At 40.2% G+C, this 22558-nt stretch overlaps 1 protein-coding gene across 1 annotated transcript in view; it reads left to right on the top strand.

Annotated features, from left to right (window-relative positions):
• The window catches only part of LOC144827032 (E3 ubiquitin-protein ligase TRIM39-like), a 230620-nt gene that overhangs the window by 118654 nt on the left and 89408 nt on the right, over positions 1–22558 (top strand). The window contains exon 5 of the mRNA XM_078685498.1: positions 21817–21920. Coding sequence (XP_078541624.1) covers positions 21817–21920 — 104 coding nt within the window. The remainder of the gene's footprint in view (positions 1–21816; positions 21921–22558) is intronic.

Here is a 22558-nt window from a genome sequence, read left to right on the forward strand (position 1 = left end):
ATATGGTTTGCCCGACGTGCCTTTGCTATGTCTCAATATATGTGCTCCAGTGGATTTTGAGAAATTAACGTTTTAAAAACAGATATATCTGTGACAGCGCTCCGGTTCGCGTACCTGACGCGTAACGGAACTTCGCGAAGCGAAGTTGATTGGCTCTCGGTTGTCTGTAAACATTCTAAACAGTCCGGAGCGGCCGCCATCTTGTGTCTCGGTAGGATCGAGACACAAGAGGTGGCCAAAACAAAGTGGGAAATGAGCATAAGGGGGCAGAGTACATCCTCCCTGACCCCCTAGGTTTGATGAGGGGGCTTTAAAAGGGCCTCGCGGGGTTAAAAAATAATAATTTTTATATTGTTTTTTTTGCGGGGGGAGCGCTCGGTACGCGCACCGGGAAGTGGTCCGGGAAGCGTATTATTGGGAAAATAGGATGAAAGAATGTTCAAATATTGTATGTTTATTGATTGTTATTTATTTATTTTTTTTATTTATTTTATTTAGGTACCAACATGTAGGTATCAATGCAGAGTCTAAAAATAAAAATACATTGTTTCCTTTGTAGATATCTTGCAGGTTGTTTCAGACGTTATTGAGGTATATGGAATTCATAGCGTAGTCTGTCAGGAAAGCAGAAACACCATGGAGGCAGGAGATGATAAAGAGATGTTAAATATACATTGGAGATGATATAGTGGAAGAAAGGAAGTAACTATGAGCAAACTTAAAGTTGCACAGTATATTTAAAGTCTGATTCTACATTAAAATCAATTTGCTACTACTTTAAAAAATACATATAAAAAAGAATAATGTCTCAAAATATTTTTGAATTATTATATATAAATTTATTATTCTGATTTATTTTCAAAATTAAAAAGAACTTCTAATAATTCTTGGTCAGATTTTGACTCATTTTCAATTAACAAATCCACAGCTTCAACACATTGCAGAAGTTCTATGTCCATTGATTGATCAAAGAATTCTGAATCATTTTCTTTGTCTTGGTTGCATTCTGCAATTTCCACGTTATTTTTCTGCTCTCCTTCCATTTCTATGTTGTAAAATGAATTTTAAAAAAGTATATCAGTACAGATAGGGCACTGTTGCGTTTAAGTACAGACAGGTAGTTTGGTTTTTTAAACAGTGATTTTTTCGTTGGGCAGTGTAGGGTATGAAACTGGAAGTAGAAATATGAAAAAATGTATTAAATAAACTCTAAGTCAATTCTTAATTATACAAGACAAGTCTAACCCCATCCATAACTAAAACAGAGAAGTGTATTTTATTCTATAAGTATTACAGAGGGATAGTATTTGACTATCAGAAAATGTTTTCCTAATTAGCTTACAGTACAGAACATACTTCAGTTTTTAAAATAACATCTTACCTTTCAAATAGAACTTCAAGTTATCAGTTGAAATGTACTTGATATGTACTTCAAGAAGTAGTAGTGAAAATGGCTGTGTTTCTCTCTCTTTCTTTATATATATTCAGGTACATAACCAATCAAATGTCATGAAATAATAGAAGATATTGAAAGTAGCATTTTGATTGGTTGTCAATTCTAACACTTCATAAGTGTTTTGGTTAGGTAATTTACCTCAGGATATTTAATCAGTCTTACAGCATAATTTTCACAATGAAATTCCATCAAATTTGGGGAAATGGTAGGGACTGCTATGTAGTAGGGGCTATTCTATATTTGATGAAAGTGTCTGTAGTTGTTTTTCTGTAAATTACTTTCCCACCTTTTTTTATCGAGCGCTTACCGGTGCGCTCCCCGGTACGCGAACCGGCAGCGTTACGGGAGTCCTCCATTTTTTGTATTGGTAGAATTAAGACATAAGATGGAGGACAAACAATGTACGGAATGGGTAGAAGGGGGTATATATAGTTAGAATTTTCAGAAATCCCATAGGAAAAAAATCCTATGTCGAATAACTTTGGCGTTTGTGGACGGAATTGGCTGAAATTTTCAGGAAAATGGCACATTTTGTTTCTGAGCAGCCCCTGACAATTCGGGGGGGTTTCGTTAAGGGGGGGCCGAGAAAAAGGGGGTCTCAAAACGCGTTTTTCCCATTCATTTTTCCATAGGGCGGTTGATTTCACTTTTAGCCCGAACGGCTGAATGGATTTCCACCAAACTTGGCAAAATTGTAGATATGGTTTGCCCGACATGCCTTTGCTATGTCTCAATATATGTGCTCCAGTGGATTTTGAGAAATTAACGTTTTAAAAAATATATATATCTGTGACAGCGCTCCGGTTAGCGCCCCGGGAAGCTAACCGGCAGCGTAACGGGAGTCTGAGGAGAAGCTGATTGGCTGTCAACATTGTAAACAGTCCGGAGCGGCCGCCATCTTGTCTCTCGGTAGGATCGAGAGACAAGAGGTGGAAAAAAAAAGGGGGAAATGAAGGAAATGGGGTAATGTAGACCCCTCCTGACCCCTAGGATTGATGAGGGGACTATTAAAGTGCGCTGCGGGCAGCTAACCGGCAGCGTAACGGGAGTCCGCCATCTTGTGTTTTTGGAGCGTCCGGTTCGCGTACCGGGTAGCGTCCCGGTAAGCGTAACAAGGGGAAAACCAAGAGAAACAGTAAAAAAATATATTTTAGGGAATAGATTTCCACCAAACTTTGTAAAATTGTAGGGACTGTTTGTTTGATGTGCCTTTGCAAGGCCTCAAGATATGTGCACGTGTGGATTTTGTCTAATTAAGGTTAAAAAAATATATATATCTGTAAGCGTGCTCCGGCGCGCTTACGTTACGGGTTTGGTTTGCGCTGCAGATCCGATACGTCACGGTTATGCGACGCGTCATGAGGCGTCTCACGTGGCTACGTGATACGTCACGTAATAAAGAATATAACTTACAGCTATAGATATTAGCTTTTAAAAAACCAATGAAATTCACTGAAAAAACCATAGGTTATAGACCATATATAGTTAGGAATTTGCATTTACAAAACCTTGAAAATTCACTGAAAAAACCATAGGTTATAGACCATATATAGTTAGGGATTAGCATTTACAAAACCTTATTTTACTCGCACAAAACCATTGAAATTCGCATATATAGTTAGTTGCACTAACTATATATCGGGCACCCGCAATCCACTGCTGATCATGTCACATTTTACATCATTCATGACATGGTCAGTGACATCACTGATGACATCTCAAATGACATCACTGATGACATCTCAAATGACATCACTGATGACATCTCAAATGACATCACTGATGACATCTCATTTGACATTACTGATCACATCACTGATGACATCATTCATGTGATAATACGATGAACCTCTTCAGACTCTAATATAACCTTAGATACTCTCAGTGTAAACAGACACTCACAGACTGTCACTCATCCATGGAGTTACTCACACACCTAGTCAGTCATGCAAAGAATCGATCACACCTCCATTTCCTCAGCTATACAGTTATACACACCTTACTTATTCAAACATATACTAACACATATTTACTCTCTTATACAATCCCTGATACAAGTTCGCAATGATCCATACAGCCACTGACACATTCACTGGCTCTTATGCACAGTTATTTATATATGTCAACTCTCACATGTACTGTGTTTTACATATGTACTTACTTTGACATGTAGCACTGAGATATCCATTCACTCACCAATACACTCATGCACACAGTCAACTGCCCATACAGCTGTTTCCACATGCACTTTTGAACCCATACATCTAGTGAATCAACAGCTCACACATCTATGCACAGAGTCATACAACTCCCAGCCACCCACACACACACTCAGTCTCCCATACAAATACTTGGGCAACCAATCAATAACCCATATAGTTACTCATATAGCTACTGATCAACACATGCAGCAGTTTACAGAACAACAGACATAATGATGCACAAATTAAGACAGTTTAGTCACTAACCCATGCACTCAGTGAGACATATTTAATCACTCACTCATACAGTCAGTCATGCAACTACTAAATCCTTCATCCAGACACTTATACATCCACTCATTCTTCAATATGTAAGACATATTTTAACTTTACAGAAACATACAGTCACTGGATGTTGTCATCAGTGATGTCATCAGTGATGTCATTTGAGATGTCATCAGTGATGTCATCAGTGATGTCACTGACCATGTCATGAATGATGTAATATGTGACATGATCAGCAGTGGATTGCGGGTGCGCGATATATAGTTAGTGCAACTAACTATATATGCGAATTTCAATGGTTTTGTGCGAGTAACATAAGGTTTTGTAAATGCTAATCCCTAACTATATATGGTCTATAACCTATGGTTTTTTCAGTGAATTTTCAAGGTTTTGTAAATGCAAATTCCTAACTATATATGGTCTATAACCTATGGTTTTTTCAGTGAATATATATATATATATATATATATATATATATATATATTCACTGAAAAAACCATAGGTTTCACACCAGTTATAGTTAGCTGGAAATTTTACTGATATAAAACCATTGAAATTCCCACGTTATAGTTAGTCGGACTCACTATAACTTGCGCGTGCAATGCACTGCTGATGACATCACATATTACATCACTCATGACATGGTCAGTGACATCACTCATGACATCATACAGAGGTGTAATGAGGCCACACCCCTTTTTACACCTCTCTGCAACGCAGCCCCCTGGCTCATACTGGAGGTTCCTGGTGGGCTAGTTGGCCCCCAGGGACCTCCAGTATGCAAGGGGAATTAGTTCCCCCTCTGAAAAAGCGCCAGGGGGCTGCGTTGCAGAGAGGTGTAATGAGGCCACGCCCCTTTTTACACCTCTCTGCAACGCAGCCCCCTGGCGCATACTGGATATTCCTGGTGGGCTAGTTGGCCCCTATGGACCCCCAGTATGCAAGGGGACTTAATCCCCCAACTTAGAATGCGGTACGGTGCATGTTTGCACATTGGTGAAGGTAGGGGGTGGGGCTAGAGGTGATATGTGTGCAAACATGCCCTGTGGCGCGTTTTAAGTTGGGGAATTAATTCTTCTTCAATCCAGAGGTCCCCTAGGGGCCAACTAGTCCAACAGGTACCTCCAGTAAGCACCACGGAGCGGCGTTGCAGAGTGTTGTAAAAAGGGGGCGTGCCCTCTGAACACCTGTCATGAATGATGTAATATGTGACATCATCAGCAGTGGATTGCGGGTGCGCGATATATAGTTAGTGCAACTAACTATATATGGAATTTCAATGGTTTTGTGTGAGTAAAATAAGGTTTTGTAAATGCGAATTCCTAACTATATATGGTCTATAACCTATGGTTTTTTCAGTGAATTTTCAAGGTTTTGTAAATGCTAATTCCCAACTATATATGGTCTATAGCCTATGGTTTTTTTCAGTGAATATATATATATATACATACATATATAAACATATATCATCTGTATATCTATATAAATACAAACATAAATGCATGCATACATATACTTATATGCATACAGATGCATGTTATTTACATGAAAGTTGAAAAAACACTAATAAAAGCAAAGCTAAAAAGCCACCTCATTACAAACAGAATGGCTTTAACTTAAACGAGGGCGAGATCTATTGCATTTTCAATGCTTGTTTACTTTGGTTCCATCAAGAAGGCATTCAGATGTGTCACACATTTGCCATAAATTCTGAATGTTAGCACTCTAGTTGCACATTAGATCACTGTAGTAAAGCTACTGCTCACCAGGGACGTCTGCTGCTGGTATTCAAAGTGCATGTTTCAGTCTGCATGTCAGAATTTTTTTAATGAAATAGAACAGGATTTGAGAAGTCACTCAAAATGATCCCTAATTTTTCTTTCTGAAGCACTAATCATACTTTCTATGGCAAAATTAACCCCCTCATGTTGTTCCTTTTTAAATTGAGTGTTTTCAGACTTACCACTTCATTCCAATCAAGATGGCTTCTGGTGTGCCATACTTTTGTCATAAGTAAGACTGTTAGCGCTCTAGTTGTTCTTTAGAACACTCTGGGACATTCTGTCATTGGGCTATACTTGGGGTACATCTGGGTGATATTTGGGCTACATTTAGGCTCTTTTGTCTCTGGTGGCCATCTTTGGAGACTGTATGTCAGAATTTTTTAATGAAATTGAAGAGGGTTTGAGAAGTCACTCAAAATGTGCCCTAATTTTTCTTTCTGCAGCACTAATCATAATTCATATGGCAAAATATACCCCCTCATTTTGTTCCTTTTTAAATTAAATGTTTTAAGAGTTACCACTTTATTCCAATCAAGATGGCTTCAGGTGTGCCATACCTTTGTAATAAGTAGGACTGTTAGCGCTCTAGTTGTTCTTTAGAACACTCTAGGAGGCTGCAGTAGAACACAAAGGAATCAACTGACAGTCTCTGTCCTTGTTGGATGTACATGTTTTACTGAGAATGTCAGACTTCATTTTTACATGACTGAGAAAGATAATGTGAATTTACAGAAAATATGCTTTCAGTTTAGCTTATAGATCCCCTTCCAAACCACTGTGGGAAAATCATGAGATATTAGTTTTCTTTCAAACAATATTCATGATATCACAGCAGAAGGTTTTTTCACATGGTAAAATCACCTTAGAACCCACCACAATTCCTAAAACGAGTATGGTACCATCAACAAATGATTTATAATGTAACTAAAGTCCTAAAACCCTCTATTAACTACAATGCTTTTTAATGAGGTGCTATCATGTATATTGGTCCCAAGATGGCTGCCAACACTTCTTAGATGAAGTGCTGACAGCCAATCAGATCAGAGGTGTGGTTAGGCTCCGCCCAGATATATATCTTTTTTTTAACCTAAATTACTCAAAATCCACTGGAGCACATATATTGAGACATAGCAAAGGCACATCGGGCTAACAGTCCCTACAATTTTGCCAAGTTTCGTGCAAATCCATTCAGCCGTTCGAGCTAAAAGTGAGGCCAACCGCCCTATGGAAATTAACATGGGAAAAACGCGTTTGGGACCCCCCTTTTTTCTCGGCCCCCCCTTGATGAAACCCCCCCAAATTGTCAGGGGCTGCTCAGAAACAAAATGTTCAATTTTCCTGAAAATTTCAGCCAATTCCGTCCACAAACGCCAAAGTTATTAGACATAGAATTTTCTAAAATCCCATAGAGAAAAAATCCTAACTATATATACCTACTGGCGACCGCCAGTAGGTAATATATATATATATATATATATATATTGGGACTCAAACTGTTGGTTAATTACATTGGATGTCATGTCGCTCTATACGAGTATCCATCACCAGGATGGTGGTAGAGCAATCCAATATTATCTGGACTATAGACCAGCAGAAATGTCACAACATAACAAAATGTTAATTGCCATGATCAGCCATTGTTTGAACAACAACTTTTTTCAACAAGCAGTACTACCAACAAGTCAGAGGAGTCGCCATGGGGGCCTATTTCTCTCCTAGTTATGCCTGCTTGCATATGGGCTATTGGGAGAGGCAGGTCCTTCATGGTGACTTTAAAGACATTTGCTGTAATAACATTCTACAGTGGTTCAGATATATCGATGATATATTTTTAATCTGGCGCTGAAACATTTGTAAGAAACATTAATACCAATGTATTTAATCTTGAGTTTACTGCCAATATAAGCTGCACTACAGCCTTTTTCCTTGATGTAGAAATTTGTATTATCAATAACCAGATACAAACCAAATTATACAGGAAACCAACGGCCGGTAACACTTTGTTGCATGCCACTAGCCACCACCCACCCCACCTCATACGCAGCATCCCCTACGGGAGATGCTGAGAATAAGACACATTTGCAGTACAGACCAGGAATGTGATGCTGCCCAGCGAGCAAGCCGTAGTAGATTTTTGGCTAGAGGCTACAAAGCAAAGGATATTGACAAGGCAATTCACAAAGCTAATGCGCTTTCTAGACAGGAGGCACTTGCATATAAGAAACATACAAGTGACCAGCCCCAGCATCAAACCAGATTGATCTGGTCATTCAATAAACAACACAGCGCATTACGCAAAATTGTGAATCAACATTGGAACCTCATCTGTAATGATCCATCTATCGTTGAGAGTATGCCACTAAGACCTCTAATTACCTTTAGAAAAGCCTGTTCGCTGGGTGATGAGTTGGTCAAATCGAGTTCTGAAATTATGGACCCTGTAAATTGGCTTAGTACTAGCAGAAGGTTTCACAAATGTGCATCTTGCAAAGCCTGCAAGCACGGCATTAACAAAACTGAGGTTATCACCCCTTTTTCAGACATTCCCCTTAAAATTAATAAACAACTCACGTGTAAAACAGAGTTTGCAATTTATGTGCTGGAGTGTCCTTGTGGCCTGCGTTACGTTGGAAGTACCAAACTGCAGGTCCACAAGCGGATACTCCAGCACATCAGGGCCATCAACACCAGTGATGCATCGTACCCTGTAGCATGACATTTCAAGTCACATCATGACAACAAGAGTGACCTGCTGCAATATTATGTCATGGATGCCATTGGCCCTTTAGGGAGAGGTGGTGATAGGGAAGCACTTTTGCGACTCACTGAGACTAAGTATATCCTGAAATTGGATAGTAAAACCCCGGGGGGCCTCAATGCCACAGAGGATTTCTACACTTGCCTCTGACCCAGTTATGAGGATTATCTATACCATGCTCTGTAGTGTAGTTCCTATTTTCCCTATAGGCCCTGCGCATTGGAATAACATAAAAACCAGTGTAGACGTAGAAGTGCGGTCTTCCAGGTCTCTACTGACTATGCTAAACTTAATTGGGTTTGTACCAACTAGCTCAGAGGTCACTGGAAACTTTCTTGACTGAATAGGAAGTGATCAGCTTCCCTGGTACAGACAAGAAGGGATTCAGTTTTCCAACAACCGCATAAACATGACAACTTTGCTCCTTAGAATAAGAGTCAATCTCTAGAGTCGTGTGAAACAATAGACAGTTATTTTACTCAGTCAGTTGTGCAGATTACTTTCACCAAGATGCAGAGAATAGAGAGACGGGCGTTTTCAATAAAAGGTATTATTTATTGAACAGTCTTTCTTCTCATGCAAGAGAAATGAATTGCCACAATTGCAAGACTAGTTATTATAAAAAGTGCGTACAGTAAAAGGAGGATTGCAAAATAATACTGTAAAAGCATTGATATGGTTTCTTAGCCATACAATGGTTAAAATGAATAAAATATATACATTCCTATATACATTAGGCTAACGTACTCAACTGGTGCTTCTAACTACGCCTACCCCGGTGCACCTGACCTAAGCCTAATACGTGGAAAGGAGTAAGTAGCAGTTTAAGTTAAGTTGGTTTTGCCAAGGTTTGCTTCAAGAATTCTCTCTAAGGGTTAAGTCAACACCATACCTCTGGAATAGAATGTTGGAGGTCTTGTATCTCCTTCCAGGACTCGATATCCCAGTTACTCGCAAGAGTAGGCTGGAAACGCCAGTGCTGGATTTTCTCGGCAGGAGAAAAGACAGCGTCTCTCTCAGCGCATCAAGGAGGAGGAGGAGGGGCAGCGTCCGTGGGCTGCTTGCATCTGCTGGGCTCTGCAAGGGACAGCTGTTCGGCTCCTGTATTCACAACACCATCGTTTGCGCTTTGCTTAAGGCAACGCTGGTAATATTTATACCTGAAAGGTGCCTTGTTTGACGTAAGTTTTTGGACATAAGACGTCAATAAAGATGTCACTAGGAAGTGATCGTCCTTTCAGTGCTCATTAGAGTTCTATTACTAATCAAAACATAGCAAGCGGGGCTTTCCCAGGTTGCTGGGTTTTATCTTGTTGAAGAACTCGGAGTGTAATCTAGGAATCTAAGATATTGGCTTCTGCTGTGTCATGTACTGTAATGAGCTGCAGAGGCGAGTTTCTGAAATATGGCTGAAATATGGCTCTGATCGTTTATGCCATTACAGGGGTATGAATGGATTATAGCCGTATAGGGGCATAAGTTCACAGTATTGATCTGGGTCCTAGATTAGAACACGACACCCACTCCACGATTTTATGTCCATCAAATTACTAAAAACTAAAGCAATAAGATGCATGTGTAACATTGCCCACCCCAAAATACATATTTGCATTTGAAATGGCGTTTGTAAAGTACATGAAAATATAGGTACTGTACGTCTTTAAGCATAGGAATCATTCAAAAATTATAGCATATGTAATCAGTTGAACGATTTTGCGAAAAATTACACATGAAATATCTCTTTATACAGAAAAGAAGGGCGAGATAATTTCATCACATATAAATGTATTTGCTGTAAAATGTGCTAGAGTCTGATGTAAAGTTATTTTGTCTCTAGATTTACTAAAAATAGAAGTTCTGTTCTTTATGAATAGGTCTACTTTAAGCAAAGAATTTGTGCCAGAAAAAAGGGTAAATATTTTTGAAAAATAGTTCAATAAAAAAAAAAATGTTTGGTGAACGGGGGAATAGAGTTCCAACGCTTTTCAGTAGTTTTGTTGATCAAAACTGAAGGCCGAATTCAGAGTTCATGGGAACGCTGTGTGTCGGAATGCTCTCCAAAAATTATTGTTTCTGTTCAGGGGAGAACATCATATCAGACAGGCTCTCAAAAAATTGGTCTACAAAATCAGGTGACAGTTTGACCAAGTTCGATAATGCTGTAACTTGGCAGATGTGAGAATGATTGCTGTCATCAAAGTCTGGACCAGCAATGCTCACAGAAGGTCGTACCTGGGTGATGTTGCTTTTATTTCTTGCTCCACTGTCACCACCTAGTCGTAGCACAGGAGTCTCAACGAATGCCGTCATCAGGATTGGTAGCCGCTGGGGACAACACAATGCATGAGCCGTTACAGGACTTAGCAAAGTATCGATATCCATTGGTACTGCTGATGGAAGTGCAAGACAGGTGTCCAACACGCATTCTACTCCGCATAGCATACATCGAAGCACAGGTAAGATGCAGGTCTGCCATATAGGTCTGAATGAAAGAAACCAGTTCATGTTCAGATCTCTCAGCCTGGCTAATCCAAGGACTCTAGTTATCCGGTCCCGGTAGCGTAGTGCTAGGATCGTTTCTTCCATCCCTGCCGGAGTCATGTCTGTGTTTTGGCTTGCCATATCGGAGCAGGAGGGTCAAAAATAAAATGCCTGCTACAATCCAAAATCAGGGGTATGCCGCCAAAGACTGAATGGACAAAATTTGGAATTAAGCCCAAGATTGCTTTGAATGGTGTTAACAGTCCCGAAAAAATGGCCTTAAATATGCCTGGGATACCTACGGCATCTGACATGTTTAGAATTTGGCTAAGCATTTCTGTGAAATGCACGGGGCAATTTGTTGATAAAAGGTCATGTATCTCCGAAGCCGTCCTTGCGACTTGGAGATCATACGTTTCTTTTGATGACGTGATGGGCACTGTTGTCTGTAAAAGCACAGACTTCATCTGCTTAAAGTATCAATTCGTATAGAAGAGACATTCAAACGAGGCCATATGGGAGTCTCGGAGTCTCCAGGGCCGTTTGGAAACAATGCTTGCATACAGCAAGTGACCATGGAAGTTACTTGTACGAGATATGCTTTCCCTGGCATAAGGCCACAACAGCTGTGATCTGTTATTAGAATGTAACTCCTGTTAGAGAGCTGCTTAAAGAAAGGCTCTATCTGCGTTGCAGGTGTGACATGTTGGTGGCATGAAAGGTTGTTTGAAGTTCCTTCACAGGCCCCGTGTAAATTAATACCCTGGCACAAAAGTATACCACTTAGTGAATGTTTGCAATTTTCACCACTAAGAAATACATTTCTGTTGTTGTCCCTATAGCATGTGTGTGTATATGGTAATTTCCATGCTGACTTAATGTACCCTTTACCCAAACGTTCATACTGGCCAGTCGGTATATATTCAAGGCACTTTCTAAATCGGAAAGTTGTTATCGGAATTGTGATAATCCCGTGTATTATCCATTCAATGACATTACTTTCTGACATTGTCAATGGTAATCTCTCAAGTTTTTTGATGCTCAGGATTGTATAGTCTGCTCCTTTCTGTGCCAAGCTGATTTGTTTATCAGTAAGGTTAAAGATGGAAAACAATGACGTTGTGTTGATTAAACGCCAAGGCACATAGCCTGAACGAAGATTTTGCAGCGTCCAGCCTAACTGTACAATAGAACGTAATTGTGACTGGCCATGCTGTAACATTAGCAAGTCTTTGTCTATTATATCAAAGGCAGATGATACAATGCTGTTCAATGAATATATTCTGGAGGACAGAGTCATTAACCCATTGTCCACTACAGAAAGTGATTTTTCCAAATTAATACGATCAATTTCTCGTATTTTTTCAGCTGTTTCAATTTGTGTGACTTTCCAAGCCTGGTTGTAAGCCGCATATATACTGGTCACTATGAAACGTTTTTGACGCTGTTTGCGTGGTCCCAGAATGAAATCGCGCAAATCAGCACCATCTTTAAGTAAAGATAAGTGTTGCTTAATTTCTGCCAGTGTGGATGATTCTAGCCATTCGAGGTAGAGTTTCCCTACACTATATGTTGTTACTATCCCTGGATGTTGTCTCTGGGAGTATCTAGGGTCTGGTCTGGTCATTGCTAACCCTGTGTTTTATTCAGGAATCTATCTTGACAGTTATTCGTGTCAGTAGGCCAGATTAACCACTTTTTCCAATCAGGATGTGTTCTGTTTAGATTAAAAAAATTTGATACGTCTATTTCAATATCTGTGGTTGCATTATCAGGTATTGGCTTTGGAATAGACGGTTTGTTAAGTTCTTTAATCTTAGCTAGGCCAAGACCGGTTGTTTGGTGAATTGTGTCATTTAAGAACAATATTTGTTCTGGGATCATGCAGGCTCGAAATAATGCTTCTAGGTCTTGTACCTGCCAATATTTTGTACCCCAGATGGTTTTTGTTTCAATGTTGTTTTTCCAATAATCAAAACCAAATGTCATAATTTTTTCATAAAATGCTTCTGAATAAAAAGCAATTTAGTATTTGTCAACATGGTTTTCGTCCCTGTTTTATCCAACAGTTTATAATAAAACGTTTCTGCATCACTTGTGTTAAACCCTGAGAAGTACTGGAATTTCTCATAGAATGTTTTAGAACTACTTTTAGGTGGAGTAGCACAATGTTCCCATTGGTTATATTTTAAAACATTTCTAGGTTGTGCAGATTTATGTAAGTAATGGTCACCGTAGTGTGAGAAGCAGTACATCTGTTCATAATTAGACGAACCCTGTAAATAATCATGTTCTGTAAATCTAGCTGACATTACTAAATCTGACATCATATTATTTATACTTTCAAAATCCTAATCATCAGAAAAAGTACTAGGTTTTACAAAGTCACTTAAGGAAACCTTGAACTGGTGAGGATATTTCAAGATTTCAACCGGGACATATACTTCATAGTCAGTTTTGTCCCATACTACCCCGCCGGGTATTGGAATGGCTGTGACATTTACTGTTGATAGTTCTCTTTTCTTCACGTGGGATGATTTGTGTGGTTTCAGGACTAAGTTGATGTTCTGACTTGCTGTGTCCATTGAACTGTATTTTCCTTCAATGAATTTCCCCAAACAAAGTACCATGATGATCCAAAGTAGGAGGAAAAATACACCTAGCCCAAACCAGAACTCTAACCATGGAGAAACGAGATGTTTCCTTGAGTTGATGAAAGAGTTCTGTTGCTTTTTCTTTAAAAGTCTTTGTGTCTGGCGTTACTTCAGGGTTGCTTTGATCTTCCGAAAAGTTATCGAAGTTGATGAAGTAGCCAGATGCAGTTCTGTCAATTGCTGGAATTGTTTTCTCAATTTGTCTTTCGGTAGCACATTCTGATGCCACGTCATCGTAGACTGGTGTTTCTTGACGAATTGTTTCGATCTGTGTTTCAAGAGGCACGAGTTCCATGGCATTATTGCATAGTCCCTCTCTGTGAACTGCAGGTTTATCAAATGTGATTAGTCTTTCAGTTTGAACCTCTTGGATTGTTGCAAATTTGGGTATTCTGTTGTTTCTTGGGAGTCCACTGGGCCTACTGTTGATTATAGGCCACATGCTTGTGGTTTTACCAGGTCGATTGATACAACTCTGTTCTCCTTTTTACCAGCAAGAGGCGGTAGTACTACTGATCTTGTTCCGTTGATTGCCAAGACAGGTACTGCTTTTCTATAGGAAGGCCCAAATTCCTTCTTCACCGCTATTTTCTCTCTGACTAGATCCCCAATCTTTGGAATCCAGACAGGTCTTGCTGGGGCTGGTGGTGCCTCGTCAGTGGTAATTGGCTGTTGCTTTAACTTTATGTTGCTTATGGATTTTCTTGTTTCATTCAAGTCCTGTAAAACAGCCAAACGATCTTTGATGTCAAAGTCTTTATTCTTATCTTTTACCACTGATGCCTGACTATCAAGGTCATGGACATGCATTCTAGTTCCGAACAATAGTTCGTACGGGCTGAAACCTTTAAGAGAATTTCTTGGCAAATTGTTTAGACTAAGCTGGACACTTATTAAATGTTTGACCCACCCATCACCCGAACCTAATACCTTCGCTGTTATAGATTGCTTTATGTCCCGGTTTTTTCTTTCCACTACACTGTTCCCTTCGGGGTGGGATGGACAAGAGTACCTCAATCCAACGCCCATGCTGGCCATGGCCTCCATATAAGCTCGAGAGCTGAAAGCAGGACCCTGGTCAGAATGGAACATGGCAATTGCGTATGTGCCGATAAAGACTCGCAGATCTTTTATAACCGTTCTGGCGTCAGCCGAGCGCTGGGGCCACATTTTTTTAAGTGAGTATAGTCTTAAATGATATACAATGGGACGCATTTCTCTTTTTTGATCATGCGTATAGAGCGCCTTATGCTTTCTATTAGGGTGCTTGACACTACGCTGGCCATTTCTCCACTGCGATTTCTGTTGCAGTCTTCACAATTTTTTGCAAAATAATGAATATCTATGCTCATTCCCGGCCACCAGTACTCTGATTGTAATTCTTTCAGAGAGTCCCTGATTGTTTGGTGTCTCAGACCCAACCCCATATGTGTTTCCTGTAAGAGGAAGCTTCTCCTGTTCGTGTTTGGAATTACCCTATCCCCCACTCCAGGGATTCGAGCAAAAGGAACGGAGTTTGCATCAATTACGTATGCATAATTGAGTGGATAGTTCACGGGTAGTGCTGCACAGTCGCCTTTTACGGATGTTTTTACTGCCAGCATGGTTTCCCCATCAATGTATTTTTCTGAACGCTTTTTTGTGGCTACGGAAGCCGGTTTAGTTGCTTCCGCTGTGGCTATATTAGCCAATGAATTCCCTGCAACGTGAACACCATCACCCTGATGACTCAGAGTGTGTATCACGTGAGTCTTTTGTAGTTCTTTCTGTAAAAGAACTATCTGTTTCCAAAGCATTTTATGCTTGATTGTGGCACCTGTGTCATCTTTGTAATCATTTTGAATCCAGCTCTGCAAATTATTATTGTAGGAGTGGACGCAAAAATGTGAATCGCACACCATTAGTGTTGGGAATTCACGATCTGCATTTTCAAGCGCCATCTTTAAGGATCTGATTTCAGCTCTCTGAGCCGAACAGTTTCTTACTGATTCAGTTTTTGTTATTTTCGGTCTGAATTTACCACACAGCCAGCGACCTTTAACAATCGCGCATGCTGCATCGTAGGATTTGTCTTCTACATTGTAGAGCTGGACAAATCTGTCTGTATAGATTATACATGTGTATTGTTGGAGAGGCAGAAGTTTGATTGACAGCGGATATTCTTCTTCATATTTTAAATCATTCAGTTTTTCGAATTGTGGAGCAAAATAGTATTTTACATCTTCCGCAGCAAGAGAATTTACCCACTGTATCCATTTCGGATCCAGTGACACTGTAGGCAGGTTTATTGGGCTGAATAGCGCCTCGAAGGCGAATTCCGCTGTGAGAACAATGATCCTTTTGCCGTGTGCTAGTTCTCGTTCATTAGCTATTGCAGTTTGTACTGCTTTCACAGTATTTTCTGTGAGACTGAATGTTTTTTCTGCTTGTGTGCACAAGTGTGATTTGTAAGCTATTGGTACCGTTTCCCCCTCATTAGAGGTCAGGTACGTGAATCCGCATCTTCCTGGGATGACTCGGATTACAAGGTTGCGTGTGTTATCACGTGTATCTAATTTTGTTTTTGCTAACATGTCTGTTTGCAATGATCCCAAAATTTCTGTGTGTTTTTGAGTCCAGTTGATTGGTTTAAAATCAGGTTTAATTAATTCGTAGAGAGGTTTAATCCTCTCCGCATAATTTAGAATGTAAGTTCTTCCGAAATTCAGGAAGCCTAGAATCGATTGTAAGTTCTTCAGCGTTTTCGATGCTTGGAGTACAGGGCACTTCTCTAAGAAGTTGTCCGCTAGACTTTTGCCTTCACTTGATTATTCGTATCCTAAAAATAATACTGTAAGATGGGCAATTCGAGACTTTTTAAAGTTGAATTTGTAACTCTCTGCTGCGAACCCAAGTGAGTGTCCAAGTCATTGTCTGTTAGATAGATGTCATCGACATAAGATAATGCCTCATCATCATATATTTGTAGTAACTCTGTTACTCTGGCTGAGAATGGTCCTGGGCTGTACTTGAATCCCTGTGGGAGCCTACAGAATTTTTTTTGTGACCCCATTACTGAGAAAGCGGTCAAGTATCTGCTTTCTGGTGCAATGTTTTGACAAAAGAAACCATTAGATATGTCTAATGTCGTTTTATATTTTTTCCGAACTATGTTATTCATTAGTGCAGTACTATGCGAATTTTGTACTGCAAATGTTTTGCAACATGAGTTAAGGTGTCTGTAGTCCAAAACTAGACGATATGAATTGTCTGGTTTGGAGACAGGAAACAAAGTATTGTTCATTTGAGAGGTGCATGTTTCAATCACCCCCTGGCATTCAAGTTGATCTAAAATCTCCCTTACCTGTTTTTTAGCTTCTTGCTTAATTGGATACTGCCTTTGTGCAGTCGGTTGACTTTTTAACTGGATTTTGTGAGGAGGAGAGTCCTCATCCCATCCTACATGATTTTTATATAATGCTGGTGCCTGGGCTACTGCCCATTTCCTTGCATATATATATTTAGTGTGAATCGGAATGTGATTCGAGAAGGCAGGCATAATCATTTCTTCGCCACGAGGACACTCCCTGACAAACTCTGGGGGCCAATCTTTTTCAGCCTACAGGATGTCATAGCCTTTTGAGAGGATATCCCCAAATAGACCCCTTATTTTTCTAGTCTTATCTTCCTCTATACGCAGTGTTATTTCGTATATCTTATGAGGTTTGCTAACTCTGGTGTCGGCAGTTTCCACTTGAATGTATTCATTCGTGTCCACTGTCTCCAGATGACTCATCAGGATCTTGCGAGCTATGCTGATTTCTGCTGCACTGTCTAACATTGTCTGTGCCCACTCCCCGTTTTTCAACTGTGTCCTCAGTATTCTCGGCATGTTCGATTACTCTAATACTGGCTACCTTCTTTCTTGGAAATTGTAACTTTTTACTTTGAGCAGGTTCCTTGTCTTTGGACTTGGTGTGCTCTCCTGGGTCTGACCCTCCTCTTCTTTCCGATTTCTGCGAAAAAGATCGAGAGGGACGTGTATCAATACTTTGATATCTATGAGGCTTTTTCAAGTTATCCCTATTTCTAAGGTTATATCTTTTCTCAGAGGGCTCCCTCTGGGGAGACTGGTGTTCTCGAGTCGGAGTTCTTTCCCTCCGTCGAGGAGACCTTCCTGTTTATTTCCATCCCAGCTCTTTTTAGGAGTGTTTGAATTATTTTTAATAAATAATGTTTCGGGATTTTTGATTAGTTGGGGTTTTACTGGTTTCCCACCCAAGCTGTCTCTACCTAATTCTTCATAGCATTTTTCTATGATTCTGGCAAGCTCAATTGGTTGATCTGTTATATCTGTTTCCTTCAACTTCTGGCGGATCGTTTTATCCTCCATTGCCAATTGAACTAACTCTCTATATGCCTTTGTTAATTCTCTTATTTTAACTAAGAGTTCTTCACTTGACATTTTATCAATGTCTGGATGTGGTGTGTAGCTGGCTAGAACCGGCCACGTTGCTCCTGGTCTTCCTAGTGGACCCAGCCTGGTAATATGATCATTGTGTTTTAGGGCGCCTTTAAACCAGAGCAGATGCTCTTGGTATTTTAATGGGATTTCAATCTCCTCGAAAGGGGCGTACTCATCCGGTGGATCCCCTACTACGTAGTAGTGGAACTCGTGTGTTGCAGCTTTTGCTGCTGGAAATTTTATCCATGAATAGAATACCTCTGTCTACCGATATTCATGTGCCTCTATCACGAAGACGACTGTGCCACCTTGTGTGGTCAGTCCATTTTCTATAAGTTTTGACGTTATAGTTTTTCTTATGTTGACCGGGATGATTATCACACCCGGTTCAGTAGTCCCTGTACTATCGGGACCTTGCTGAGTCGCATTTACTGTGGGATCAACGTTTCCGTTTTCAGTGTCTGACGTTTTATTGTCAAAGGTTTTGCAGAGCAGGTCTCCAAGGAGACCAAGATTAGGTGCACAATATTTTGGAACACTGTATCCTTCAATGTTGAATAAACCAGAAACTCTACATAGGAATCTCTTCCTACTAAGTTCGGGCGGATTTTAGCCTTTCACCCACTCCAGACGTCTATTGGAGTATTTACGGGAGAAAGGGGTCTGTGTGAAAAATGCACGACTGAGTTACTCTAACGTCTTGCGTTAATTTTATTGCCTTACCAAACGTTGGGCGCCATGTAGTGTAGTTCCTATTTTCCCTATAGGCCCTGCGCATTGGAATAATATAAACAGCAGTGTAGACGTAGAAGTGCGGTCTTCCAGGTCTCTACTGACTATGCTAAACTTAATTGGGTTTGTACCAACTAGCTCAGAGGTCACTGGAAACTTTCTTGACTGAATAGGAAGTGATCAGCTTCCCTGGTACAGACAAGAAGGGATGCAGTTTTCCAACAACCGCATAAACATGACAACTTTGCTCCTTAGAATAAGAGTCAATCTCTAGAGTCGTGTGAAACAATAGACAGTTATTTTACTCAGTCAGTTATGCAGATTACTTTCACCAAGATGCAGAGAATAGAGAGACGGGCGTTTTCAATAAAAGGTATTATTTATTGAACAGTCTTTCTTCTCATGCAAGAGAAATGAATTGCCACAATTGCAAGACTAGTTATTATAAAAAGTGCCTACAGTAAAAGGAGGATTGCAAAATAATACTGTAAAAGCATTGATATGGTTTCTTAGCCATACAATGGTTAAAATGAATAAAATATATACATTCATATATACATGAGGCTAACGTACTCAACTGGTGCTTCTAACTACGCCTACACCGATGTACCTGACCTAAGCCTAATACGTGGAAAGGAGTAAGTAGCAGTTTAAGTTAAGTTGGTTTTGCCAAGGTTTGCTTCAAGAATTCTCTCTAAGGGTTAAGTCAACACCATACCTCTGGAATAGAATGTTGGAGGTCTTGTATCTCCTTCCAGGACTCGATATCCCAGTTACTCGCAAGAGTAGGCTGGAAACGCCGGAGCTGGATTTTCTCGGCAGGAGAAAAGACAGCGTCTCTCTCAGCGCGTCAAGGAGGAGGAGGAGGGGCAGCGTCCGTGGGCTGCTTGCATCTGCTGGGCTCTGCAAGGGACAGCTGTTCGGCTCCTGTATTCACCACACCATTGTTCGCGCTTTGCTTAAGGCAACGCTGGTAATATTTATACCTGAAAGGTGCCTTGTTTGACGTAGGTTTTTGGACATAAGACGTCAATAAAGATGTCACTAAGAAGTGATCGTCCTTTCAGTGCTCATTAGAGTACTATTACTAATCAAAACATAGCAAGCGGGGCTTTCCCAGGTTGCTGGGTTTTATCTTGTTGAAGAACTCGGAGTGTAATCTAGGAATCTAAGATAGTGGCTTCTGCTGTGTCATGTACTGTAATGAGCTGCAGAGGCGAGTTTCTGAAATATGGCTGAAATATGGCTCTGATCGTTTATGCCATTATAGGGGTATGAATGGATTATAGCCGTATAGGGGCATAAGTTCACAGTATTGATCGGGTTCCTAGATTAGAACACGACAGCTCGACGTAATGTAATAACACGACTCAGCCTGTTGTCAGGCCATCGAGTAGGTGGGTCGGTACTCTGTTTGTCCATCAGATTAACTGTATATTTTGAGTGTATGCTGCCACTATTTTTACCACATTGCTAGTTATCTCACACCTAGTCATTTGCTACTTTGAATTTCTCTAAAAAAAACAGTCAGTCAGTACTGAGTTTCTTGACTATTTTAAACATCACACACAGCACGTTTTCTACACTTTAATGCTGCACTTTAAGGGTTTTTAAGTTGGTCAATACAAAGAGCACAAAGCCCACTTGGGCCTTATATTGTGGTTCTACAATTTAGCCATGTTGCACTTTGAAACATTCTTGCCTTTTACCCTGACTATCATGTAGATTATAATCAGTAGCTACTCCATGCCATTTATAGTCAGTTTTTGGATTACTGCACCTGCACTTTGTGTTGCCTGGCATACTTTGGACATCTTTGAAATTGCCTTGTATGTTGTTCAACAATTTAGCCATTTTGCATGTCGTGATTTTGTTGCCTTCTTCTGACTATCATGCAAACTATATTTAGTAGGCACTTCATATCATTCGTAGTCAGTTTTGGACTATTGCATTTGCACTTTATTGTTGCTTGGCGTATTTTTGCACATGTACAAAGATGTTTTTATATTTTATAATTACGAGCTGGTTGATATTTATGTGCACTATTTGCCATGATATTTAGCCTTTTTGACAACATATTGACTTTATTTATAAATGTCAGACATTTGTCGCTATTTAGGGGTAAACCTGTGTGCATTACTTACATATTTTTAGCATGTTTTATTAAAATGTAAAATTTGCAGTATCAATTATGGCAACTTGCATTTAAGCATTTATTCTGTCTTCTTTCGATGGCTATTGTAAAGCGCCATTTTTTGACCATTGGTAACCCGAGTTCTTCATGCACTAGCACTTTAAGTAATCCCCCCCTCCCATATTGGCGTCATGTGAACAAGGCCTCTGTGAAGGCCGAAACGTTATGCTGGCAGGGCGAGCTTCCACTAATAAAAAGTAATTTTGCTCACTGCATTTTTTTGGGTCAGCTCCTCTTTCCTCGCTTCGCAGTGCTCCGGTGAATGGTGGAGTTCGTGAGCTATTGGATTGGGTGTGTTGTATATATGTGTATATATATATATATATATATATATATATATATATATATATATATATATATATATATATATATATATATTATATATATATATTATATATATATATATATATATATATATAGAGAGAGAAATAAAGAGAGTGAAAGAGAGAGGGCAAGAGTTAGAGCTAGAGAGTGGTCGTGTGTGTCGGTGGATGAGGTTTCTGCTGTCTCCTCCTAAATCCCGAAGCTTGTATTATCGTGTGCTAATCCCTGCAAGGTTCTGAGCAGAGGGACATTCAGAGTGGAAGGGATAGTGTGTGACACTTTTAATAACCCTTGAGCTGCTTTGTTGTGTTTGTGTGCATGTTTGTGTGTGTTTGTGTGTGTATGTGTGTGTGTGTGTGTGTGTGTGTGTGGGTGTGTGTGTGTGTGTGTGTGTGTATAGTAAGACACACCAACTGCTGTCCTGGAGGAGCTCCTGTAATTACAGTATTTTATTTATAATAACAGGGGGTTTTGTAACACTCAAATTATTTGTGTCCCTACAGGTGTAAGGAAGTGGAGTTTCACGGTCCAGAGCAGATGAGGAAAATAAAGGAAAAAGAAATTATGAAAATTCAGAAACCTGAAGATGAAGTGAAAAAATATAAAGGTAAATAGAGCTGAGTTGAATGCAATTATGTTTTAGAGCCCACACTGGGATCTTTAGCAAGCTTCTGCTGTCTATAACTCTACAACTGTGGGCAACTGGTGCCTTTTCCAGCCCCCTCCCCATACACAGACATATGTGTGATAAGGCCCTTCTAAATCCCGAACCCCCTCCTTCATGGTCCAGAAAAGGAGTTAATGAAAATGCGTAAAACATTCAGAGGGGTCTCTTCAGGGTGGAGCTCAATCATGGACACAATGAAACTAAAGTGTCTGGTCCTGGGGCCTGTATAAGCTTTAGTAGAATCCTCTCACTCGGAGATGCTGCATTGTGTGAAGTCATAATCCGAGGAAGGCCTGGTCTGTGTATGCAGCCTACTGCACCTACTGTCCTTGGAGGGGTTCTGCATCCATAGACCCTGTATCTATGTTCCGGTAGCCAGTATATGCTGCAATAGACTCTTCTCACTGGGAGGTGCTGCGTTGCGTGAACTGGTAAACAGAGGACGTCCTGGTCGGTGCATGCAGCCTACTTCACCTACTATCCTGGGAGGATTAGTGTGCCCTTGGACCCTGTGTGGCTGATCTTGGGATCTGTCTATGCTGCGCCAGAGTTGTCTCTCTGGGAGACGTACCACAGCA

The sequence above is a fragment of the Lissotriton helveticus genome, chromosome 4_1, assembly GCF_964261635.1.
Source record: "Lissotriton helveticus chromosome 4_1, aLisHel1.1, whole genome shotgun sequence".
Taxonomy (NCBI): domain Eukaryota; kingdom Metazoa; phylum Chordata; class Amphibia; order Caudata; family Salamandridae; genus Lissotriton; species Lissotriton helveticus.